General features: G+C 31.0%; 2 protein-coding genes across 2 annotated transcripts; one reads left to right on the top strand and one right to left on the bottom strand.

The window, feature by feature from the left end:
• The first annotated feature begins 747 nt into the window (after positions 1-747).
• Positions 748-981, top strand: LOC133312401 (uncharacterized). The gene has a single exon (XM_061513578.1). The coding sequence runs from the start codon at positions 748-750 to the stop codon at positions 979-981; it is 234 nt and encodes a 77-aa protein (XP_061369562.1).
• An 11,419-nt stretch (positions 982-12,400) lies between these two features.
• LOC133312373 (E3 ubiquitin-protein ligase XBAT33-like) lies at positions 12,401-18,097 on the bottom strand. The gene is made up of 10 exons (XM_061513546.1): positions 17,745-18,097; positions 17,542-17,601; positions 17,035-17,106; positions 16,635-16,819; positions 16,050-16,210; positions 15,908-15,966; positions 15,777-15,823; positions 15,548-15,691; positions 13,797-13,888; positions 12,401-13,448 (listed from the first exon to the last, which is right to left on the bottom strand). The coding sequence occupies exons 1-10, from the start codon at positions 17,919-17,921 to the stop codon at positions 12,907-12,909; spliced, it is 1,539 nt and encodes a 512-aa protein (XP_061369530.1). The 5' UTR covers positions 17,922-18,097; the 3' UTR covers positions 12,401-12,906.
• Positions 18,098-23,068: the final 4,971 nt, after the last annotated feature.

Raw genomic sequence — 23,068 nt, 5'->3', positions numbered from 1 at the left:
CCTTCTTCTTTTGGCCATCTCATAGTGTGGTTTGTTTGTAAAGAATGGATATTGTTAAAGCCACTATAATTTGTTGCTCCAAACAGATGGGATAGTTGTGAAACCCAAGAATAACAGCTTGCATTTGATCAAACTTTTCTGGGTTCTTTGTACAATGAGTATAGGTTAGCAAGTTATTTACTAAAGAGAATAGTCTTTGAAGGTTGGTTTTGAGATAGGAGTATTTATGGATGTCCTTGTATTTTCTATAATATTTTACAATCAATTGTTTGTAAAGAACTGTAGTCTGTTATCACTTGTTTGTGTTTGCATTCCCATCTAGTTGAACCTAGTCAGGATAGGCGAAATATGAGATGCATTGCATCTCATATTTGAGGTTCATATAGGATTGTAAAGGGAAGGAACATCTTGACATCATCTCTTTGTATTTTCTCCAAAATTTTACATGCAATTGTCAATTCTGTGTAGAATGTTATACTAATTTGCATTTGCATATCCATCTAGCTGATTCTAGTCAGCATAGGCAAATATGAGATGCATTGCACTACTTTGATAAGTTTGATTTTGGCTTTATTGATCTATATCCCAAGGAACTAAAGCATTGTCCTTTGGATTTGCTTGTGAGATGTTTATATTTAGGATGTGCATGACGATTTTCAATGCCTATTGATGTTTAAATTTCTTTAACTGATTGTGAAGCTTTTCTCTGGGTACTAAGATTACACCCTTTTTTATTTCCGGCAGAAGATGAGTTTCTGGACTTTGCTAAAAGCTTTTTTGCTCTTTGCAAATGCATTGGCAATATTGAATGAAGAGCGCTTCCTTGCTCCAAGAGGATGGACAATAGCAGAAATGACAGGACCTAAGAGGAATTCGCTTAATGGGCAAGTGATAAGAGTCATATATGCCTGTCAATTCTTGAGACTTCCCCTTATACTTCTCAATATGATCACTATTATAGTGAAACTGTTCAGTGGATAACTTGAATGGAATGACATGGAACTAGTAAACTCTTTTGTGTGTATAATATGTAAATTGAGTTAATGAATGAACTTCAACCTCGTTGCGAATCTTCTCTATTAATTGACTTATCAATGAATGAAGTTGATTGATAGATTACAAAGTTCTAGAAGCATTGAGGTTCCACTAAGATGTTATCATACATTTAAAATAGGGGCTAGTGGATTGCTCCAACAGTGGTTTGAAAGGTTTGTTGTTGGTGGTTTGCTGCAATATGCCTTGCAACTTATGTGTTCATGTCCATTTTTTTAGTGTTAAGGATCAAATAGGACCTCAATAAATTTCAGGGACCAAATAGGGCCTTCGATGCTAGAGTCAGTTGTCCAAAACTCCAAGAAGACATAAGACATGTGCAAAACGGCGTCGTATTACTTCCACGTGACATACTTAACGGTGACTCAGCAAACTAACGTTCCACGTGTGCTCCGTTAGTTGGGCCGTAAGATGCCAACTAACGGAAGGACAAACGTGGCCCTATTTTTGTAAAATTAAGGACCAACAGTGACAAAATAGTCACTGTTCCAAACACACCCTAATTAAATTTCAAAACAAAGAAACATATTCACGTAACATAACCTCGCACAACAAAAAGGAAAATCATGGTGTTAACAAAAGTCAAAAGGTAAAGACAATAAATTATGAAGAAAGTGTGTGTCATTTTAAAAGATGTAAAATTATATTATTTTAAGTGAGAGAAAGAGATAGATAAAGGAGAAGAGAGAGTGGACAAAAAAAATAAAAGTGTGGATCCTATTTCTTTGTGAGAGTGAAATAATATAAGTTATGTCATTTAAAAAGACAATTACTTTTTCCATCAATTATTCAGCAACGCAATTGAAGCTTTAATAAAAAAAATTCAAATTTTCATTAACTTTTTTGGTTCATCTAGAAGCCAGTGAAGAGGAAAGACGGTTGGAATGGGTAAAAAAAATTAGACTAGAATAATGAGAGTTAGAAAAGTTTAAAAATAATATATTAAACAGGGTAGGGAGGGTAAATAATTCAAACATTTTCCAGATTCAAGAAATATATCCGGGTAGGGAGGGGTGTACCCGGGTAGGTAAAAAATTTTAAAATTTACCCGGGTAGGTAGGGGTGTACCCGGGTAGGCTTCATGGTCAACGGTCAAACAGGGGCAGATTGATGTTATGTTTTCTGGAGAGGTTAAATTTTTGAAATAGTTTATAAATAGAGTCAATTTGATAATTAATTATTAAAAAAAGGATATAGTGGTCAAAAACTCATCAAAAAATACATGGCAAATCCTGAAAGCTTAGAGGGTAGACCTTTAAATTAGGTACGTGACCTATTTTTAATGAGCCCAAATATATAATACTTTTAAAACAAACAGACCAAATTAGGCCAAGATAAATTAGGCCGTAGGCGCCTGACCACCTAACTTACTTATATCCCTATAGATGGATCCACTGAAAATGATATGTTGTTACGTTATGTCTCTATCGAACAAATGTATATATATATATTTTGTTCATTAATAATCTCACTCGTTAATTTTACCTGGGTTTTTCCTGTTCGAGAAAAGATTTGAAAAATACTCTCTATGTGTAATGTCTTTCCTAAAAGAATTTCACCGATAAGATATTTCCAACTTCCGTTCGTGTTGTTTAATTAATTGATAACAGTGGGTTATATTACAATCTCAATATTAATCAAAATCTTTATCCAATTCATATTTTTAAGTTAAGATCTTCATGCTCATCATAATGGTAGTGTTGATCATTGACTCAGAAAAATCCTCAATCACACCGATGGTCTCTGTAGAAGAGCGTTAACAACACATTCTTTTTGTCACACTCTATTATTAGAGGTGAATTTCATATAGCTTCTATTAAATAGAAAATGAACCCAAATTATTTAATGAGATTCACGTAAAGTCACTTTATAATAAAAAAATATGTCAAATAATGTATTATTAACATTTTTTTCTCAGTATTCAAAATAACGTCTTCTGTGATAAATGTGTGCAATTATTTTCTACAAATTAATTTCAGTGCATATTCGGTATGCTATCTTGTGCAAAAAAGTGTAGCAGATAACTGAGAGTGAATACAAAATTGAAACTCTTGTAGTTGTTATTTAGTTTTATCTTTTATATCGGAATTTTTTTTTTTTTTTTTTGTTGCAGAATTTTTTTTTTTCTGTCAGACTCGTATAAAAGTGAGTGGATCCAATTGTATAGAGAAGAGGGAGAAAAGATTTGTGGAACCAATCATTTTTATGTGAGTGTAGCAGAGAATTTTTTTTCCAACAAAAGTATAAATATTAAACTCATTTTATATTTTGTCATTTGAATGAACTCTTTGAAATATGCTTACATAAATAGTATATATGTAGAGTTATATTTATAAACTTTTTGCTTACAAACTACACTGTGTACTTCTGGCAGTACACTAGGTTACACTATGTACTTCCGGAAATATATAGTGTAATTTGCAAAAATTTATAAACGGATCATTTCCCATTAGGATCCGTTTATAATTTTTTTTTACAAATTAAAATTACAATAAGTCTGACTGGTCATACACTCTTGATTAGTATATGACCCGTCAGACATAGTGTAGTTTGTAAGAGTTTGTAAATATAACCTTCTATATATATATATATATGAAAAAATATTTATGCTTTTGTAGTGCAAATTTTTTCTATCACATTTATATAAAAGTTTGTGGAATCCACTCATTTTAGTAAGTGTTGCAAAAAAAGAAAATTGTAAACCAAAAATAAAAATATTAGGGATAAGATATTATATCTATCTTTTTTATGTCTACTCTATTAATCCTTTTCAACACCATTAAATCATAATCTTAAAGAGAGGTAGAGCAAATATGAAGATTAATTGAGATTTTGATCTAACGATATTAAAAATGAGTAAGTAAAATAAACATAAAAAAAAAGTAGTCACAATATCTTATGGCAAAATATTAAACCCATGTAACTAACACGTTGGGTTTCAAAACACATATAACACTCACTCACCCACAAAAAAGTAGCCACTAACAAACTATTTGTTCACTAATTCTTGCAGGACTTGGTTTTAGGAGTTAAAGTACTTAAATTCAACTTGCCCGTGACCTACCCACACAAACTCGTAATTGAGTCATATTGATAACGCAAGGACCTGCACTCAAAACTAGCCAACAAGGTTATGAACTTTGCATGAGCAATTTATGTGGATGCCGTTTAGAATACCTGTTCTTAATTACCTAGCTATTGGCCAAAAGAGAATTCCCATTAGTGGGTAATTTTCTAGGGAAAAAGAAAGAAGCAGAGTTCTATCACTGCCAAGGCAAGAAAAAAGAAGAAGAAGAAGCATGCAGGGGTCAGCCAGGCCCCCCCAATATAACCATGAGCACCAACCAACCACTTATAACTCATAGCGTCACTACTCTGTGCTGCGCACATGTAGTGAGTGGTATTTGCATTCGTCAGATTGTGTTGCTAAAGTTAAAGTAGCAAATAAACAAAATAAAGGCACTGTCAATAATGGGGTAGAGTCTGTTTGGTGATGGGTTATTATTAGGATTTTATGGGGATTGAGAGTGAGTCATGGTATTCATGGAAGCGTGTACGCTTAAATAGGGCCTCAAAACTGGGAAAAATTATTTCCCTAGTTTGATCACTGATGATTTTTTAACAGCAAAAAAATTATTCCAAAAATGAACTATTGACAAAGATTGTGATATGACCTTGCGTGACCAAAACAAGGTGAAGCCAAATTAAGTCCCTGATTCTGACTGCTACTTTATCTGCTTTATTTGCAAGGAAAGAAAAAAAAAAGGAGAGATTCTTATTCTATTTTTTCTTTTGTTCAGTTGATTTGATGGGTATTTGATGTACTCAAAATATGAATTCCTACTTGCACGGATTCTAATTTGTGAATTATAATTAGGGTGTGTTTGGTACAAGATAAATTTTTTGGTGACTGGGAATCATGACTAATGGGAATACAGTAGAAATTGAGTTTACTTGGAATCTTACGAAAGAGGTGTTTGGTTCGTCAAAATATTACCAGGAATATTGGGTAAAAATTACTGATTCCATATTTGGTTTAAAACGAAATATGACTTGGAATATGAGGTTATTTTACAAAAATAACCCCAAACTATTTTTACTTTTGTAATTGATAGATTGGGTCTAGATTTTTATGTGTATTGGGGTATTTTTGTCTCAAAATTTATTGTTGTGCTTTCTCTTTACTTGGTATTCTGATTGGTATTCCGAATTACCATATTATTTTTGGTAATCTGAATAGTGACTTTTCTTTATAAATCAAATTATCGGTAATCCTTGGATATCCGGGAATCGTAATTTATTCCTTCTACCAAACGTGGTAATTACATTTACCAAAGAAGGATTACCGGTAATCTTGGTAATGCTTTTCTCATTTGACATAAAACAAATTTCCCCCCTAGATTAACAAGATATGTGAAGTCTACAAATCAAAAAAAATAAAATTACAAGCATATTTTTTTATTTTTCTATGACATAAGATAATTATCAGATAAAACAATTTCCCTTGTAATTAAGTTGGCAGCAATGTCACATTTTCTTATTTACAATGGCTTTAAGATGTTTTAAGTTTGTTTTTTGTTTAGTAGGTTCCGTTTGTTTGAAGTGCAGAGTCTTCATCGTCCTTCATAATAATGGATAAGATAGTTAGACTTAGATGCAGAGTACTCGAGTGATACTGATGAGAATTGGTGGAAGCAGTGTACTAAAAACGTTGGTATTGGAGTACGAATTGTAAATAAGATCATATGCACTAGTATTATGCAGTAATGTGTTGGGGCCCTTTAATAAGTTCTGGCAGTTGAATTGGAATCTTTATCGTGTTTGTTTCTGCTTTTCTACCAAAACCATTTTCTGTAATCCGAAATCAATTGCTACCATTTTCTGGAATTCGAAATCAATTGCCAGTGTGATTTTCTGACACCTAACAGGTACATTCAGATATGTTACATCTGTACCACCACTTGGTGCTGGTGCTGCTGGTCACAGCTACGGCCAAGTAGACATGTGCTTATTAAAATATGGTCAGTAGGGCATCCTTCAATTTTGCTTACTGTTCAAAAATAATCAAATCTGCTGATTCTATGGTGGAAGGAATATTAGTATTTTGCTAGGCTAGTGCAATATTTTCTTTTTTCCAATTATTGTAATGTTTAAGTAAAACAGACCATAAATTTAAAGTTTAAAGAGTAACCATATACACACACAAAAATCATTATAAAAACTAGCAATGTTTGGCAGAGTGATAAGATTTAATAATGCGAGGTAAGAGGTGAATATTTTTATATTTCAATACACATTTTCTTTACTTAAAAAAATAAAATATAAAATTTTTAAGGGAATAATATCTGTCATTTTAAAAGATATAAGCTTATATCCTTTTAGATCCTAACCGTTTATTTTCGTCCATCAACGATTATAATTTATTAGATTAAAATTATTAATTAATTAATAATAAATGTGGCCCATTAAATTTGGTCCAATAGATTATAATCGTTGATGGACGGAAATCAACGGTTAGAATCTAAAATGATATAAGCTTATATCATTTAAAAGGATAGATATTTTTCTTAAATTTTAATGCGAAAACATCATTGGTCAAAGTTTAATCAACATATTCTCATATATGTGAATATTTTTGTTAGACCCGAATTCAGTTAAAAAGTACATAATAATTAGCCGAGGCTTTTCTGTAGCAACATAACTTGTGAACTTTTTTAATCATAATTATTAATTATGTAATAGCATTTCTTGAAATAATTAGTAAAATCAAGGTTTAAGCAGTATCCCTAGTAATAGTCGTTTTGACTATGGCATTTCTACGAGAAAAACTTCAATGCATCGAAACCATTGAAATTGGAGCTCGATCACTATTATTAAAAAGAATTTTTTTGTTAGAATTTGAAGAAAAATATAAAAAAAAATGTGGATAATTTTTTTTTCTCTTTTTAATAATAATAAAAAAAAAAAACACCAAGTTGGGTGGTCCTGTTTTTGTCCACTTCTACAGCCACCCCAACTAGAAGCTATGCAGCACCATTGTGGAAAATTGAATGCCACCGCACCTCGCATTTGTTATGAGTTATGATACCTATACTTTTCCATTATCAAATTGTTTGGTTATAATTTTACTGCCGCCTACCACTATCATTATTTTCGCCATCTCCCACATAAGCATCAATAATCATCAACCTACAATGCAATCATCATTTCATCATTTGTTCATCAATACATCAACTTTATTATTATTAACTGCCGCGTTATAAAAGCTTTCTTTACTTGCTGCCAAACATTGTTAATATAGTGTTTTAAATCGGGAAGAGTGTGTGTCCTTTAAATTATATAAACAATATATTACTTCTACATTTTCTTTCATCAAATACTATAAAAGTTTGTTTGTATTAATAATATTTTTTTAATAAATTGTATTAATAATATTTAGATAACTGCCGAATTTGAATTGGATCAACTATACACACAGGAAATATTTTTTATTTTATTTTTCTTGAGAAGCTATTCTTCTACAATTGTAGTTTTCAATATAATATTGTAACATTTTAAGTTATTTAATTTTAAATTAGACAATAAGAAAAAAAATTAACTGTAACTTGTATTATGAGAATATTTGAAAAATAATTTAAAATATAATCATAATTGATTAAACTATAAAAATAGAAATAAACAATGTGATAAATTTTTTTGGTCGACGAAAATATTTAGCATTTTTCATAATTTAGAAATGAACCCTAATTGCGTTGTGCTAAAACCAAGGCAAGACAAAAAAAAAATGGAAAGGAATGGGAAAAAAAACGTTATCTTGCCAAGAAAGCATAACCTAGGAGAAAAAGTGAAAGCGAGATGCTAATGAATAATGATTGCTTACTAGTTAATAGGATTAATTCCTTAAGAAGCGTGTTTAAAACTAACGCCAAGTCAGGCGTTGGTGTTAGGACAAAGAGCACTTCATTAAAAAAATAAATTAAGTGGCCATCCCCATATGGATAACGTGATTTTAAATTTGTATTATTATGTTAAATGTAATAAGATATTTTTTATGCTTACTTTACTTTTTTTTTTTTTTTAACTGTTAGATACCTCATCATTTTGTTCTTGGATCTTGAGATTATGATGTTACAGAGAAGAGAGAAAGAATGAAGGTATCTAATAATATTAAAGAAAAATAAATAAATTAAATAGTCATGAAAAAAGATAAGTATAATGGAAATGGATCAATTCATATTAAAAATTCACATGATATGATGTGAAATTTTTGTAACTATACCTCTTTTTACTTGTATTAAATAAGTGAGATCCAATTATTATTAATAAAAAAAGAGATATGTTAGAGATATATAAAAATAATTAATATAACTTCATCTAACAATTTAAACTTTTGAGTTAAATTTGTTCTTTAGATGATTGCAGAGCTTCAGTGATCACGAGGTCACAAGTTCGATCTCGCTGTTCTTCATTTTCTTTGTGAAATTTCGTAACACAGTTAGACTAAATCTAATGCACCATCCACTTTTCAAGTCCAATAAACTTTCTAGTGAGAAGGTGTATTAAAAATATATAAAAATCATTATTATAACCTTATCTAACAACTTAAATTTTTTAGTTAAATTAATTACAAAATAGATACAAAAATTTCAAATGATTATTATGTGAAATCTTAGATATAATATAATATCTCTTATACTATAAAGTAAGTAAAAGTTCACAAATTACCATTTACAACACCTTAACCGTTGCAACTAAAGCAGTAAAGCTATCGCAATCGAATTCAAGTCTAGAAAATTAAAAAATATATAAGAAGAGTCTCAACCAATATAAATCCGAAAATACTAGAATCAGAATAAATTAAAAAAAATCATCCAACTCGCACCTCTTGAGAATCTAACAAAAACAACGTTAGTCAGATTCAAAGAAGGACAAGAAGGTATATCAAATATCAAAATTAAAACAATTCTTGTCTCGCAGCATTTTAAATTGCCTCCTCAGAAAAAAAAATAAAAAAATTCAGTGATCCAATACCACGAAAAATGAGTGGTTCCCCCTTTAAAAAATATGGGATATAAATAAAAATATAAATGAAAGAAATAAGCAAAGTAAAAATATGTTTTCGACATTTCCAAAGAAGGAACACCAAATTTTCCTCCCCACAAATAGCATAATGCGACAGAGTTCCTCCAACCCCTACATCAAATCACATTAGTTAGTTATGTTGAAGGTGGGACAACTACCTTAGAGATATAGCGTATTAAACAAGAGTTATTTTTATCTCATTTTACATAGGATAAATAACTTTTCTACACACAAAAAAGAATTGAGTTCCATCACTCTTTTTTTCTCTCTCTTCTTTATAATTTTATTTCTATAACATGAAGTTACACCATAAGAAAAGTATTTCACGTTAAACAAAAGACATGCCTATTAAATCCATTGATGTTCCATAATGAAACGTCACGGCAGACACATTTGCATCAAAATCTTATAGCAGTTGTACACATTTGCGTCTGTGATGGTGTGGTGTTTGCGTGAAGAGGCAGCTTTACTTTGTTGGTAGTGCGGCTAAAGAGATAAAATTAGGGTTTGAGATTATGTTGCTTAGCGGGTCAATCCATGGGGTAAATTCACGGGTTACAGGTCGGGCTTGGTAAATGTAGGCTGAATCAATTTTTTGGGCTTCAACATTTGTTCCTGTTTGAATACTATTTTTAAAAATAATTTTTTGGTTTTAAAATAAATAAAACTCGTTTGATAAGGTTTATTTTGTAAAAAAAAAAAATTAAAATTAAAATTGTAATTATTATTTTTATATTTAGAATCAAATTTAAAAAACATGAATGAATTATTTTTGTTGTGTTTCGACTTTTAATGTGTCTATTTGACTGTATTCTGAACCTTTTTTTTTCATAAAACTGTTTATTAGAATAGTTATGAAAATATGTGTTTATGTTTTTTTTTTTTGAAATTTAAAAATCAAAACACAAAACAAAAACAACTCATACATCTCTTTTTAAATTTGATTCTAAAAACAAAAAAATAGTTATAATTTTTTAAAAAAATTTGAGAAAATACATTTTGGGTCCTCAACAAAATTCACGGGGCTCATTTTAATCCCTTTGAAAAAGTCGACTTAGGGTTTCTCTGAAATTCAAAATAGACCCAGTTAGTCGAAATTGCGATCTCTCTGAATTTCAGAGGTACCATTAGTTGATTTAATCTTTTTTAAGAGATTAAATTGGTCCGGTAATATTTGTTGAGAATCCAAAAATTACTTTACTCAAACTATTTTTACAAAACAGACATAATTAAAAGATTATTTTTTTATTCTGAAAATTAAAACTGGTTTTTAAAAACAGTATTGAAATAGTGAGTACCTTTCTCTTCTTTTTTTATTAAAAAGAAAAATAATATTTTTTTTTTAAAATAAGGTGTTCATAGGCCCAACACACCCTTGTGTTGTGTGTATCTAAGCTAGGAATAAATTTTTAGTGTATCAAATGTATTGAATTTGATGCATCTGTCCATTTATTTTGTGACATGTGGACACAAAATCTCACATCATTTTAAAATAGTAGATGATGTGATATTTTTATCCACATGTCACAAAATGAATAGGTAAATGCACTGAATATTCGGTGCATCTGAAGCATTAAAGATTTATTCGATAGATAAATTTTTTAACACTACGGATGTATCAAACTCGGTACATCTGTTTATTAAAATGAATAAAAAAAAATTATTTTAACCCTTACTTTTCTTTTTACATTCCAAAAACTTTCCTCATTTATTCAGGACGTACCGAAAGTTTACTCCTCCTTTGATAGATCCTTCTTCCCAAGTCCCAACACATAACAGCAAGTAATAAAAAAATAGTATATAAACAAATATTTCTTGAAGCATTTCTTTTATAAAATTGAAACTTAATTTCTATTGTCAACAAATTTTCCTTTTTATGCTATTTATAAATACTACTGATTGAGAGGCACATGTGTATTTTATTTTATTTTATTTTGGAGCCTGTTATATTCCCTGTCACTCTAATCTTTCTATCCTTATTATTATCTTTAACCGTTAGATTAGATTTGAATATACAGTTCTAAACAATACAAAATTAAACCAAAACAAACTCCCACGTCCCCATCTTTGTTAGTTCATCCACATCACTTATCTTCTTCTCTCTCTTCTAAACACAATAAAAAAAAAAAAAAAAACTATTACAGTTACATTATCTCTCTTCTCGTTCTTTCTCTTTCTTTCCCCCCTTCCTTCTCTCTTTTGAACTACCTAAGCTAGGTTAATTCGTCCTATAAAAAAAGACTACATGTATTGAAAAGAAAACAGTGACCAAATATAACCAATGAAAATGATTAATCAACGCTATTTAGTGGTATGGATTTAAGTAAGTTCATGATGTGTTAATATTATGATATGATATTTCCCATTCATTAAACTTGTCTATTCAACAAAACATTTTATATAAACCTTCATGATACATATAGCGATTTAGTTTTCAAAATAAAAAGGATCCAAAGAAAATGAAATGAATGTCACGCCTATTTATTTATTCAAGTAGATATATAAAGGTTGTCTTGTGAGTTGTGACATATATATTTGGAAATAATTACAGATGTAAATTGATCATAGTCCAGTCTCAAGGAGATAAACTCTTACAAAAAAGTTTGTTAATTCTTGCCTTTCTTGGTTTTCCCCAACAGTGATGCTTACAGAATATAACATTAGTATTTTTATTTTTATTTTTCTTCTGCAGAGAACTCCTTCACTCACTGTAAGCATTCTCATATTATAATGTCCACTTTTCTGGCTTCTACCTAAGTTGTATATCCCTCAAAGTTTAACATAACTGACAAATCGGCATATGGTTCGACAAAATAAATTGTTCCTATTCATGATTGATTAGATTTACAAATTATGACTAAGCATTTTTATTGTGATTTTGTCTGTACTCTATTAATTTTATAATCATCATTTCGAATTTCAAAAAATAAGGGGAAAAAAAAGAAGCAAAGTACATTGTCTAATCCATTGAATGCTTTTTGCAGTAAAGTCTCGATGTCTTCCTGCCATAAATTTTTACACTTGGGACAAACCGGTTTTGAAAGACATTGCAACAAATATTTCCAAAAAAAAAAATATTGCATAAAAAAACTCTATAATTTTAGACTTAAGACCATATGATGGATGTCATGTCACATAAGCTATTAACTCATTGGTAGCAAAATCTATTTTTTTGTTGTTAGAACTTGTTTACAACGTAAGCTAAAAGCAAGAATTTAAACTAAAACTAGTTGAATTACCTTGGTGTTAACAATAATTACCATAAATATGCCCTTTACAGAAACAAATCTGTCAAGAACAAACACTTTACATGCAAGGCTAAACAAGCACGATTTTGTAAAACAGTATTTCTGCAGCACAATGTTAACGTAGATGAGAGATAATGACAAGTATAATATACAGATGCTCCTAATCTGATGCGTATGCTATAAAAAGCATAAGGTATTCTTTTCTTTGATAAAATGAAATCCAATAACTATAAATCACAATAACAATCTCATGGAACCGAAACTAATTTCACACACGCTCTATAAATATCACAGGAGGGCATCCAGGTGGTGGTTGTGTTGCTGAAACGCCTGAGTATATTTATCAACTAGTATACAGCCTGTGCAGCAAAACAGATATACGGAGCAGCTTTTTCTCTTATTGATATATCCATTGAGTTCCAATATTTGAGGCTGGTTTTTATGACAACTGTGGTCTGCTCTGTTGATCTAAAATGTATCCAGCATCCACAACATAAAAAGGGTCTTAGAAGCACCAGAAGAGTCAAGCATTTATTTCTGAATTGCATTGGTTCTCCCTGCTGCAACTTCTTCTACCCCAAAACATGCTTGAGCAGGTTGTTTTATCTAGTCTTGGCCCTTCAACTTTATCGTGATCCATTGTTGATGCCTGTGAGTGATGAGGTGATTCATCTTGTCTTTCTACTTCTCGGGGTTCAAATGAAGGACATGGACCATCATTGCAGGTACATAGAGGAATTGCCATAGAAGGAAATGGACTACAAGTGACAGGGCAGAGCATCTCTGAAGGAACAGAAGCTACATGGTTTCTTCGAATCTCTGGTGTATGAGAAAGAGATGACTGATCTAGCTCACGTGGATGTAGCATGCATGGAGTACACAGGCCAAGAGACACGTGTAATTTATTTTCTTTTGCTTGGTAACCTGGTAACTTAACAAAAGAGACAATTCCGTGTCTACAAAGGGGGCAAGGGATAGAACCAGGAGGGCCAATCATTTCAGAAGAAACGTTGTTTGTTGAGCAAAGATAGAGTGCACATCTAACACAAAGCTCATGCCCACATCCTGCATGTAAAAATCTATTGATATCACTAATATTGTTATGCAAAGCTCAATAAGTTTTCCAAATTCTAATATCAGAATCTTGAAAATTTGTTACGGAAAAATGGTAGTACGTGTGGAAGTGGATAAGAACACCCAACCCACAGCCACACAAAAGAAAAGGGATGATAGCTTATTTAACTCTTACAGAATGATATTTCTGACTCCACATTTTGGGTTCTGGAAAGTAGTCCTAACATAATCACTACTTTAGGATATGGGACCCTATTTTTAATTGCTGCAGATCATTAAATATTCACATGCAGAAGGCAGGCAAACAAACAGATATTCAGAAGATAAAGAATCCACTACCTTCTGCAGCCACTGAACATGGCCTCTCCAGGCATACAGCACAAAAGTCAATCTCGTCAGAGGAGGTTGTAGATGATTGCAATCCATACTCTCTGCAATTATTTTAAATCAATCTTAGTCTCATTTTAAACATATGAATGTGTTCTTCCCCTTTTCTCAACATTTGGCTTCAAAATATTTTTATAAATAGAAGGGAGAGAACGTTCATATTTCAACTGAATCAACTAGCTTATTTGACTCAATCTTTATCATTTACTATAAAATCCCTCAAAAATTCTTTTTTCCAAATACTTCCATCAACTCTTAAATTTCAGTTTCCTCAGAATTCCCTTCTGATAGCTACAGATAAAATTCAACGAGTTTTTTGTCATACAATTTATAAAATCTAAATCCTTTCACAGTAACATCAATTATACCTGTCTTCACTTGTTTAACATTTTCAATAATAAATCTAGAGTCTAAAGCTTGAGATGCACCACCCCAAAAGCTAGCTCAAATGGTGGGGGTGTTCAAGGCTAGGGGTGTGCATGGAGCGGTTCATAACCGGTTTTGACAAAAACCGAACCGAACCGATTTTAAACAGTTTAGTTTAGAACCGAACCGGTTTTTTTTTTCAAACCGGTTTTTATTTATTCAAACCGGTTTATGGTTCAAAACCGGTTTTAAATCAACACCGGTTATCAAGTTCAAAACCGATTTTATAACAACTTCAAAACCGATTTTTGATGAGTTGTGCTTTTTTTTTTTGAAATAAAATAAAAAATACCTTTATTATTTATCTATTTATTTTTTGCCAAAAATATCTAGACTATTTTGATTAAACATGAGAAGGCCCATTATTGATGCCATCAATCATGGATTCATCCATATGGCAATGATGCTCACAATCAAACAAGTTGGATGTTTTATGGATGGTATTTCACCATGGTATCGATAGTAGCCAACAATGTCTAGGTGCGGGCACTAACAGTACACTCAAAATACTCTCAACCCATGGTGAACAAAATGGTCTAGTGCTACTCCGATCCCAAGACATGATATAAACAACAAGGAGTTTAAGTGCATCGTGCGTACAATTAAAAAAATATTGAAGATAGGGTTAAAAAGTAAAAATAAAAAACGATTAAAAAAATGAATATGGTTAAGGATTCGTATCCAAAAAAATGAATTTTGGATATCCCAACCAATCTTGCTTGCACAATTGAAAGAGCCACCGGTTTATCTCTCCATTGAAGTTGTAAGCTGTGTTCGGGGGGGAGTTATTGTCTATCGTAAAGGATTCGTAATCCTTTTGAAAATTCAAAATCGAATGGATTCGGTCTTATACATACGCGAGGAAGGTCTATATGAGATCCTAACAAAATCATGGCATGCTCAATTATCGATTAACCTAGTTCTCTCTCAATTCGAAAATCCAGGATTTGAATTGACATTTTTTCAAAAATTTTGTATTTTAAATTTAAAAAAAGGGCATTCTTTTATTTTGAAACTGTTGTGAAAATGGATAACCGAACCTAAACCAAAATTAAAAAACTGGTTTGGTTTTTTAAACCATTTTATAAAAACCGGTTTTTGGAACTGGTTTGGTTCAGTTCATGGATTGGTTTGAATCATTTGATTTTTTTAAACACCCCAACTCAAGGCCCTATAAACCCCAGATTAGTTGCTCATACAACCAATGTGGGACTCCAAGTCCCATACCTTGCAAATGGTCCTAACAACTTGCAAAGACATAGTGGATTGCAAAATACCTGGCTATGTTGAGCACACTCATGAGAGGCAAGGACAAGTAACTTGAATGAGGGAATCTAGGTATTATGGCATCAGAACTGGGTGTCAGCAATGGTTCAAGCCAATGACGCCCCCACATCCTAGCAATATCAAGAGGAAGCCACCTGGGGGGAAATTTTTTCAAATTTGTATTATTATGTTATAAAGCAAGTAAAAGTCTGCATTGATATACCATTTACAAAATCTTACCCATTGCAATTCAAAGCCATCCGACTCGCACCTCTTGCAAGGAGGATCTGAAAAAGAATAACATTATTGACAGATTCAACGGAAAGGACCAAAAGGTATATATCACACATCAAAACCAAAGCAATTCTTGCCTGACAGCATTTTAAATTGCCCCCACAAGCAGCATAATGCAACGGAGTGCTTCCAGCCCCTACATCAAATCACATTAGTTAGTTATGTAGAAGGGGGAGAAAAAGACCTTAGAGATATTCAGCATATTAAACAAAGACATACCTATTAAATCCATTGACGTTCCATAATGAAACGTCACAGCAGACACATTTGCATGAAGATCAAGTAGCAGTTGTATACAATCAAAGTACCCATTTAATGCAGCCATATGAAGGGCAGTGATACCACCATCAGCTGTCTTATTTACAAACTTGGAAAGGGCACTGCACTGGAATAAAGTAAATAAATTGCAAGAATATAACATAAATGAATAACAACTCTAGTAAAGTCAGGAATTAAAACATTCTTAACAACAAAGAACACCAAATGAAATCTTAAAGTCATTATTTCCACAATAAAATTATGCATCGCTTTTGCGACTAATAATTTTATCTAACACTTATTCATGTAGGAAGTAACTATATAATTGCATATGTACGACAATTAATAACAATTAAAGCGAGTAACAAATAAAATACTATATAGCCGATGAAGTCAATACAAAGAACATTTGAATTCAAGCACACAACAGACAGCAAAGGTATACCAGTCATTCAACCCTATTAGCCAAACATAAAACATAATATATGAAATTCACTGCAATGATATCTTGTTTTGGGAAATACATAATGAAAAGGAAATGGGTACCTTTGTTCATGTTTGCCTTTCACATTTGATCCACCACTCCTGCCAGCATCTGTGGGAGCATGTATAGCTTCAAAAGGAGCACTTGGAACAAAGTCAGCTACGACAAGTCTAATACATCTTACATGCCCATTCACAGCTGCAAAGTGAAGAGCTGTCCTCCCACTGAGATAATCTGCTCTCATAACCTGTTATTGAATAGATTATGGTCTAGTGATTCTTGAATTCAAATTTTAACATGTAAAAATGAAAATATGTGCAGAAACCAAGTAATCATTTTCCATTGATGACCTATGGTATCCAAGCTATATTAAATACAAACTTATGGTGAAACTGAAAAACAGTTCAGATGTAAATGACAGCTAGAAAGAGGGGAAAAAAGAGAAAGTGTAACAGGCCTCACATTGCATCTGAAGAGTAGAAGTGTCTGTACAACTTTCCAATGCCCATATCTACAAGCTTGCATCAAGGCCGTCTTCAAATCAAGGATCAAAGTAAACCATATTCTCAAATTAGTACAGCACAAACATGTTTCAAAAAAAAAAAAAAAAGGGGTATGGATATATCCAAAGAAAATCTGAGTAAAGCTTAATGCTACCATGCTGTCATCTATTTGATACCAGATCCATTTATCTGATTGCTTATTAAAATGCACACTCTAGCCATGCTTTCTTACAGGCAGTAATTTGCATCATGGAATAAAACCATACCCAAAACGAAAATCTATATTCCAATTTCAAATACAAAACGGAATCCTCCAATATTAAAAATTTCACCACTAAATATAGCCATCTCACCTATTTTTAATCATATTATGCAGTTTTTCTTCAAATCAAAACCAATATTCATAATAAAACTTAAACCTAAAAGAAAAAGAGAGAGAGAGAGAGAGAGAGAATGAAACTCGTACCTGCCCACAATAATTTCTTGAATTAACATCAGCTCCATTCTCAAGCAACAATGCCACAATCTAATGGAAACCCAACAGATAAAAATAAATAAATAAACTCTGATGATAAGAAGGTTGAAGAAAAATAGCCAATAATACAAAAAAAATAATAAAAAAAAAATTGAAAACAATAAGAAAAAAGGGGTAGATGTGGATTGTGAAACCTCGTTATGGCCCTTGGCAGCTGCAAAATGGAGAGGGGAATTGAGGCCACCAAAAGTGGAGTACTTGGCAAGACATGGGTTGCAGTTCAAAAGCATCTTCGCCTCCACCAAGTCGCCGTCCCTCGCCGCCGACACCAGCCTCTCGCCGGAGGCAGAGCACCCAAACGAATTCCCCATATCTCTCCAAACAATGATATGAAGATGGTGACGTGGAAGGTGTCGATTCGATGGGTATGGTTGGTTCTTGGTTGAAGCTTGTCTGTCTCTGGATTGTGTGTTTTTGCCTCAACAACGATGGGAAATGGGAAAAGGTAGACGCATATATATGAAGCCTAAACAGTTAACTTTACCTTCTCTTTATGTTCTTTTCTTCCAAGTGTGTGTTTGTGTTTGTGTGTGTGTCTTAAGTCGTACTATTGTCCTTCAATTGTTGTATCCTCCCCCGGCACAACCTGGCACGCGTCGTTTCGTAAGATTATTTGAAAATTGATTTTTTTTTTAATTTTTAATTTTTGAATATTATTTAAATTGAATGTTTTTATCATATTTTTGAAAATCGAGATTTTCCTATAATTTTTTTTTTCTCTACCAAACACCCACTAATTTCATTTTTTTTTCCTTCTTTTCTTCAATCAATCAATAAATAAATATTTCTCGAAGCGGCATTTGGTACAAGGCATTTTGTAGGATTTCTGAGAAATTGAATTTTTCAAAAATTTTAATTTTCAGATATTATCGTAAACTGAATGTTTTCGTCATATTTCTGAAAATCAAGATTTTCAAATAAAAAAAAATTCATCTACCAAACGCCCCCTAAGGAAAAAGTGTGTATAATTTTAAAGGATGTAAAATTGTATCATTTTAAGAGAGAGAAATAAATAAATAAAGGTGGAGAGAGAGTTGACAAAAAAGTAAAGGTGTGAGTCTCACCTCTTTGTAAGAGTGAAATAATATAAGTTGTGTCATTTAAAAGGATAAACACTTCTTTTATAAATTTAAAATTAATTTATGTTGTCAACAAATTTTTCATTCGTAGGACGATTTATAAATCAGAAAAATATTTCTGCTTAAGTTATCTATATTTACTTTCAAAATGACATTATTTTGGAATTGAAAGATTAAAAAATTATAATTATATAGACTATAATAACCTTGAAATAAATTAAAATTATAAAAATATCATAATTTCTGTCACAAAACAATGTCGTATTAACTTTACTTAAATAACTTATCTGCAGGTAACTGTAGAAAGTTGTAAATACTATGCATGCATTGAGAGGCACATCTATATTCTTTTTATTTTTGTTTAGCTAAAAATTAACATATATCTCGTTTACCTCCAAGCTTAAATATTATGTTGATTGGAAAAACAGTTGGCAAGCAATTTAAAAATTGCATATGCTTATACCAAAAAAATAAAATAAAATTACATATGACTATGAAGTTCTTGCTTTGCGTATTATTTTTATGGAAAATGATAATATTATGCTGCATAAGATACCTATCTCATGTCATATATTTATAGAATTTTGTGCCAATTTATTTCTTTTTTCTTTTTTTTTTTTAAATTGTGGATCCCGCATGTTTGTATCACCCACATAAGAGTACTATCTCATGTAACATGAGATTAGTAAACTCTTATTTTTATAGCGTATTTGGGAGATTTTTTGTTTTAGCTTCTCTTATATTTATAAATAGAAGTTAGGTCAAACAAAATTTTAAAAAAACTCTTATAATAAATAAAAAGATTTAAGAATAATAGAAAAAGTTAAAAGCCAAAAGTTCCTAAAAGTAATTTTTTTTAAGTTATATTAGCTTTTTTTTGAATGGTGTATTTTTAAGTTAATGAACAACTTTTAAAATAAAATATTTTGTTTTACCGTCAAACAGTTTATAACTTTATTTATAAAGCTCTTTTTTTAAATTTTATCTTAAAAGTAATTTTAACTTAAAAAAAATAAAAAAAGTTATAAAACAGGCTCTTACATTTCTTTTAGCCGGAAGAGATAATTCAGCAAGGAGGAACGTCCCCCAAATTCCTTCCAGTTATCAACTATGCAATGCAGTTGAGGAACATCTGCAACATTTTATTTTTCTTTGAATCTAAATTTGCAAATTAATTTAGCTTTTTTCTCCTTTTGCTCTGGAATTCATTTATGTTTTTGATAATAGGGTGGACTTGGCTTAGTAAGAACGAGGTACTCATTTATTGGTCACGACGTTGGAGCAATGACAGTAGTTTCTATTTTCTTTTTTTATTTATCCACCCTTCCATCGATTATCTCACTGATTTAATTTGAATTTGGTAGGATTGTATATTGAAAATTCGAACTCAAAGTTACTTATTAAATTGGAACAACCTTCATCCAGTAATTGGTGGTGTTTCTAGATATTTGTAATATAATTTATTCACTTTGTCAGTTACTTACTTGGTTATGTGGTTTTGGTACCTATTGGATATTACTATACCCTTTCATTGATTGATCCACAAATTAACTTCTATGTATATATTATCTTAAAAAATTTGTAGTATAAAATAATTGTCTATATGTCACGATCCAACCTAACCCGAATATTTATTTATATTCAATTATATCAATATATTAGCTGCTTGTCTTCTTCTTTAAGTGAGTCTAGAATGAAGTTGATATCTCTGTCCACTAGCATTTGTTCTATTTATCTATCATTAACTGGCATTGATTCTAGAATTGCATTCCATAACCTTGAAAGAGCTATTTGTTCAAGGGGATAACTATTTTGCATTGATATCGACACAAGACACGAAAAATGACACGTTAATCCTAAAAAGTATCATATTTTGACTTGTTAGGACATTTTTAATATTAAATAATATTTTTAATATATATAATATAATTTATACTTAATACATATAATAGTCTATAATAAGTCATATAACGAATCAAAAATTCAAATTCCATAACATAAATATAAAGCAAAAATAATTTTTCATATCTTGTTAATTTTTTATATCAAATTTCATAACAAGAAGAAATTGACTTATAAATTAATTTTTTATTTAGTTAATAAAATAAAATTTAGATCCAAAAAAAAAATGTAGATACGTGTGGGAGCTTTAATAGCGTGTTGACCGCGTGTCGAAAACACGGGTCTGAACGTTGACCGTTGACTGCATGTCCCAAAATATTAATCGTGTGTCGAACCCTGTCGGAACGTATCGATGTCCGATAGGCAAATTGTTTTAAAAATCATGTGTATGTGCTTTCTAGGGGGATGGTCACCATATAGGTCAAATCCAAAAATATATTTGTAAAAGATCACTTTAACCTAAAATCTTAAAGTATTTGATGAGTGCTTTTTTGATAATTTATATTATTTTCTATCGCCTCACGTAAGAGCTTTTTGAGCTTGAAGCGTAGATATTGCACAAGCCTAATATTTGGTTTATCTTTTATACTTTTTATTTTAATTCCACTAGAAAGTGGGAGACGATGAAAATCAAACTCATGATCTTGTAATAACTGAAATTCTAATACTATGTAAAAAATTATTTCAACCTAAAATAAAACTTTATTGAGTGAGACCTTTTTAATGATTTATATCATTTTCTAACAATAATATAATACGAATTAATCACGAGCTGATTTTGTCTGCTCCAGGCTCATCGAATAATTGGTGAGACAGAGGTGAGAGAAAGAGAAAAAAAGTTGAAGAGAGAAAAAATTGAAGAGACAAAAGATGAAAAAAAATTCATATGTCAATTTCTTAATAGAAAGATCGTGATGATCTCAGAGCATATTAAAAAATTCCATTAAAGACGGAGTGCATACATGCTACCTTTGTATCAGAGTCTCTGGTAAAAAAAAAAAGAGATCAGGTACTCCGCGGATCACAAAAGACATATGATCTCTTGGCCCACCAAAAGTTCATGCGAGACATGGCGTTGCCAAAGTACTCGTGGTACGATCGAAGCCGTTGATGCGTGGGACCATGTTGACTGAGACGGTTGACAAGTTTTGATCTGTGAAAGCACTCTGCATTCATCAGAGACAAGATTCTTTGCCTTTTTTTTTTTTTAAGTTAATAAATTATAATTATCTTTTTGAATCGAATTGACTTCTCCTAATATTTTTATAAATTTTAATTTTTTAAATTAATTTCTTAATTCTTTAAATTAATTATGGAATTAATTTAAAATACACCACGGATTATTGATGAAAATATTTAAAAAAATTTAAAGATGATATATAAAAGTGGACTTTTTGACCCTTTTGCTCTTCATTAATTAATAATTATTTTGCCTCTTATCCGAAACCATCTACCAATCTGTCTCTCTTTAATCGGTTAACTTTAAGATTTAATCGATTAAATAGTCAAAATTGACAAAAATGGTTGACTTGAAGATTTAATCGATTAAATCTCTCTCTTAATCGATTAAATCTCACTCTTAATCGATTAAAACTTATATTTATTCGATTAAATATACCAAGTGAACGTGAAATCATTGATTGATTGCGTTTTGTATTTAATAGTAGCTGATTGCGTTTTGTATTTAATAAGAGTTGAATGTGTTTTGTATTTAATAAGAGTTGGTTGCATTTTATTAGGAGTTGCCATTTTACGAGTTGGTTATAGATTGTCAACAATTCAAATTTATTTGTAATTTGTAATTCTGAGCTTATTTAAGGGCAACATTTCAATGAAAAAAGTAAATATACCAATTGAGCGTGAAAGCATTGATTGATTGCGTTTTGTATTTAATAGGAGTTGAATGTGTTTTGTATTTAATAGGAGCTGATTGCGTTTTATTAAGAGTTGTCATTTTACGAGTTGGGTACAGATTGTCACCAATTCAAATTTATTTGTAATTTGTAATTCTGATCCTGCTTATAGACAACATTTCAATGAAATGAGTAAGAGTGTACATACCAACATTAGAGTTGGTGACAATCTGTAACCAACTCGTAAAATGGCAACTCCTAATAAAACGCAATCAGCTCTTATTAAATATAAGGCTTACATAAAAACTTCTATTAAATACAAAATGAAACCAGCTCCTATTAAATACAAAACGCAATCAGCTCTTATTAAATACAAATAGCAATCAACTCTTATTAACTTGCTGAGTTGCTTCATATGCATGGAATCTGCTTTTGTTTACGAGGGAGATTTGACCTTTGTTGCCTACTTGGAGATTTAATCGATTAACTTGAAGATTTAATCGATTAAATCTTCAATTCAACCATTTTTTGTCAGTTTTAACCATTTAATCGATTAAATCTTCAAGTTAATTGATTAAAGATGGATAGATTGATAGATAATTTCGAATAAAGGATAAAAAATTA

Source organism: Gastrolobium bilobum, unplaced genomic scaffold (assembly GCF_033153095.1).
Source record: "Gastrolobium bilobum isolate Gb01-03AN ecotype WA unplaced genomic scaffold, APGP_CSIRO_Gbil_v1 utg5148, whole genome shotgun sequence".
Taxonomy (NCBI): Eukaryota; Viridiplantae; Streptophyta; class Magnoliopsida; order Fabales; family Fabaceae; genus Gastrolobium; species Gastrolobium bilobum.
Note: the sequence above shows the minus strand (reverse complement) of the source record. Positions and strands in the feature narration are given on the sequence as shown.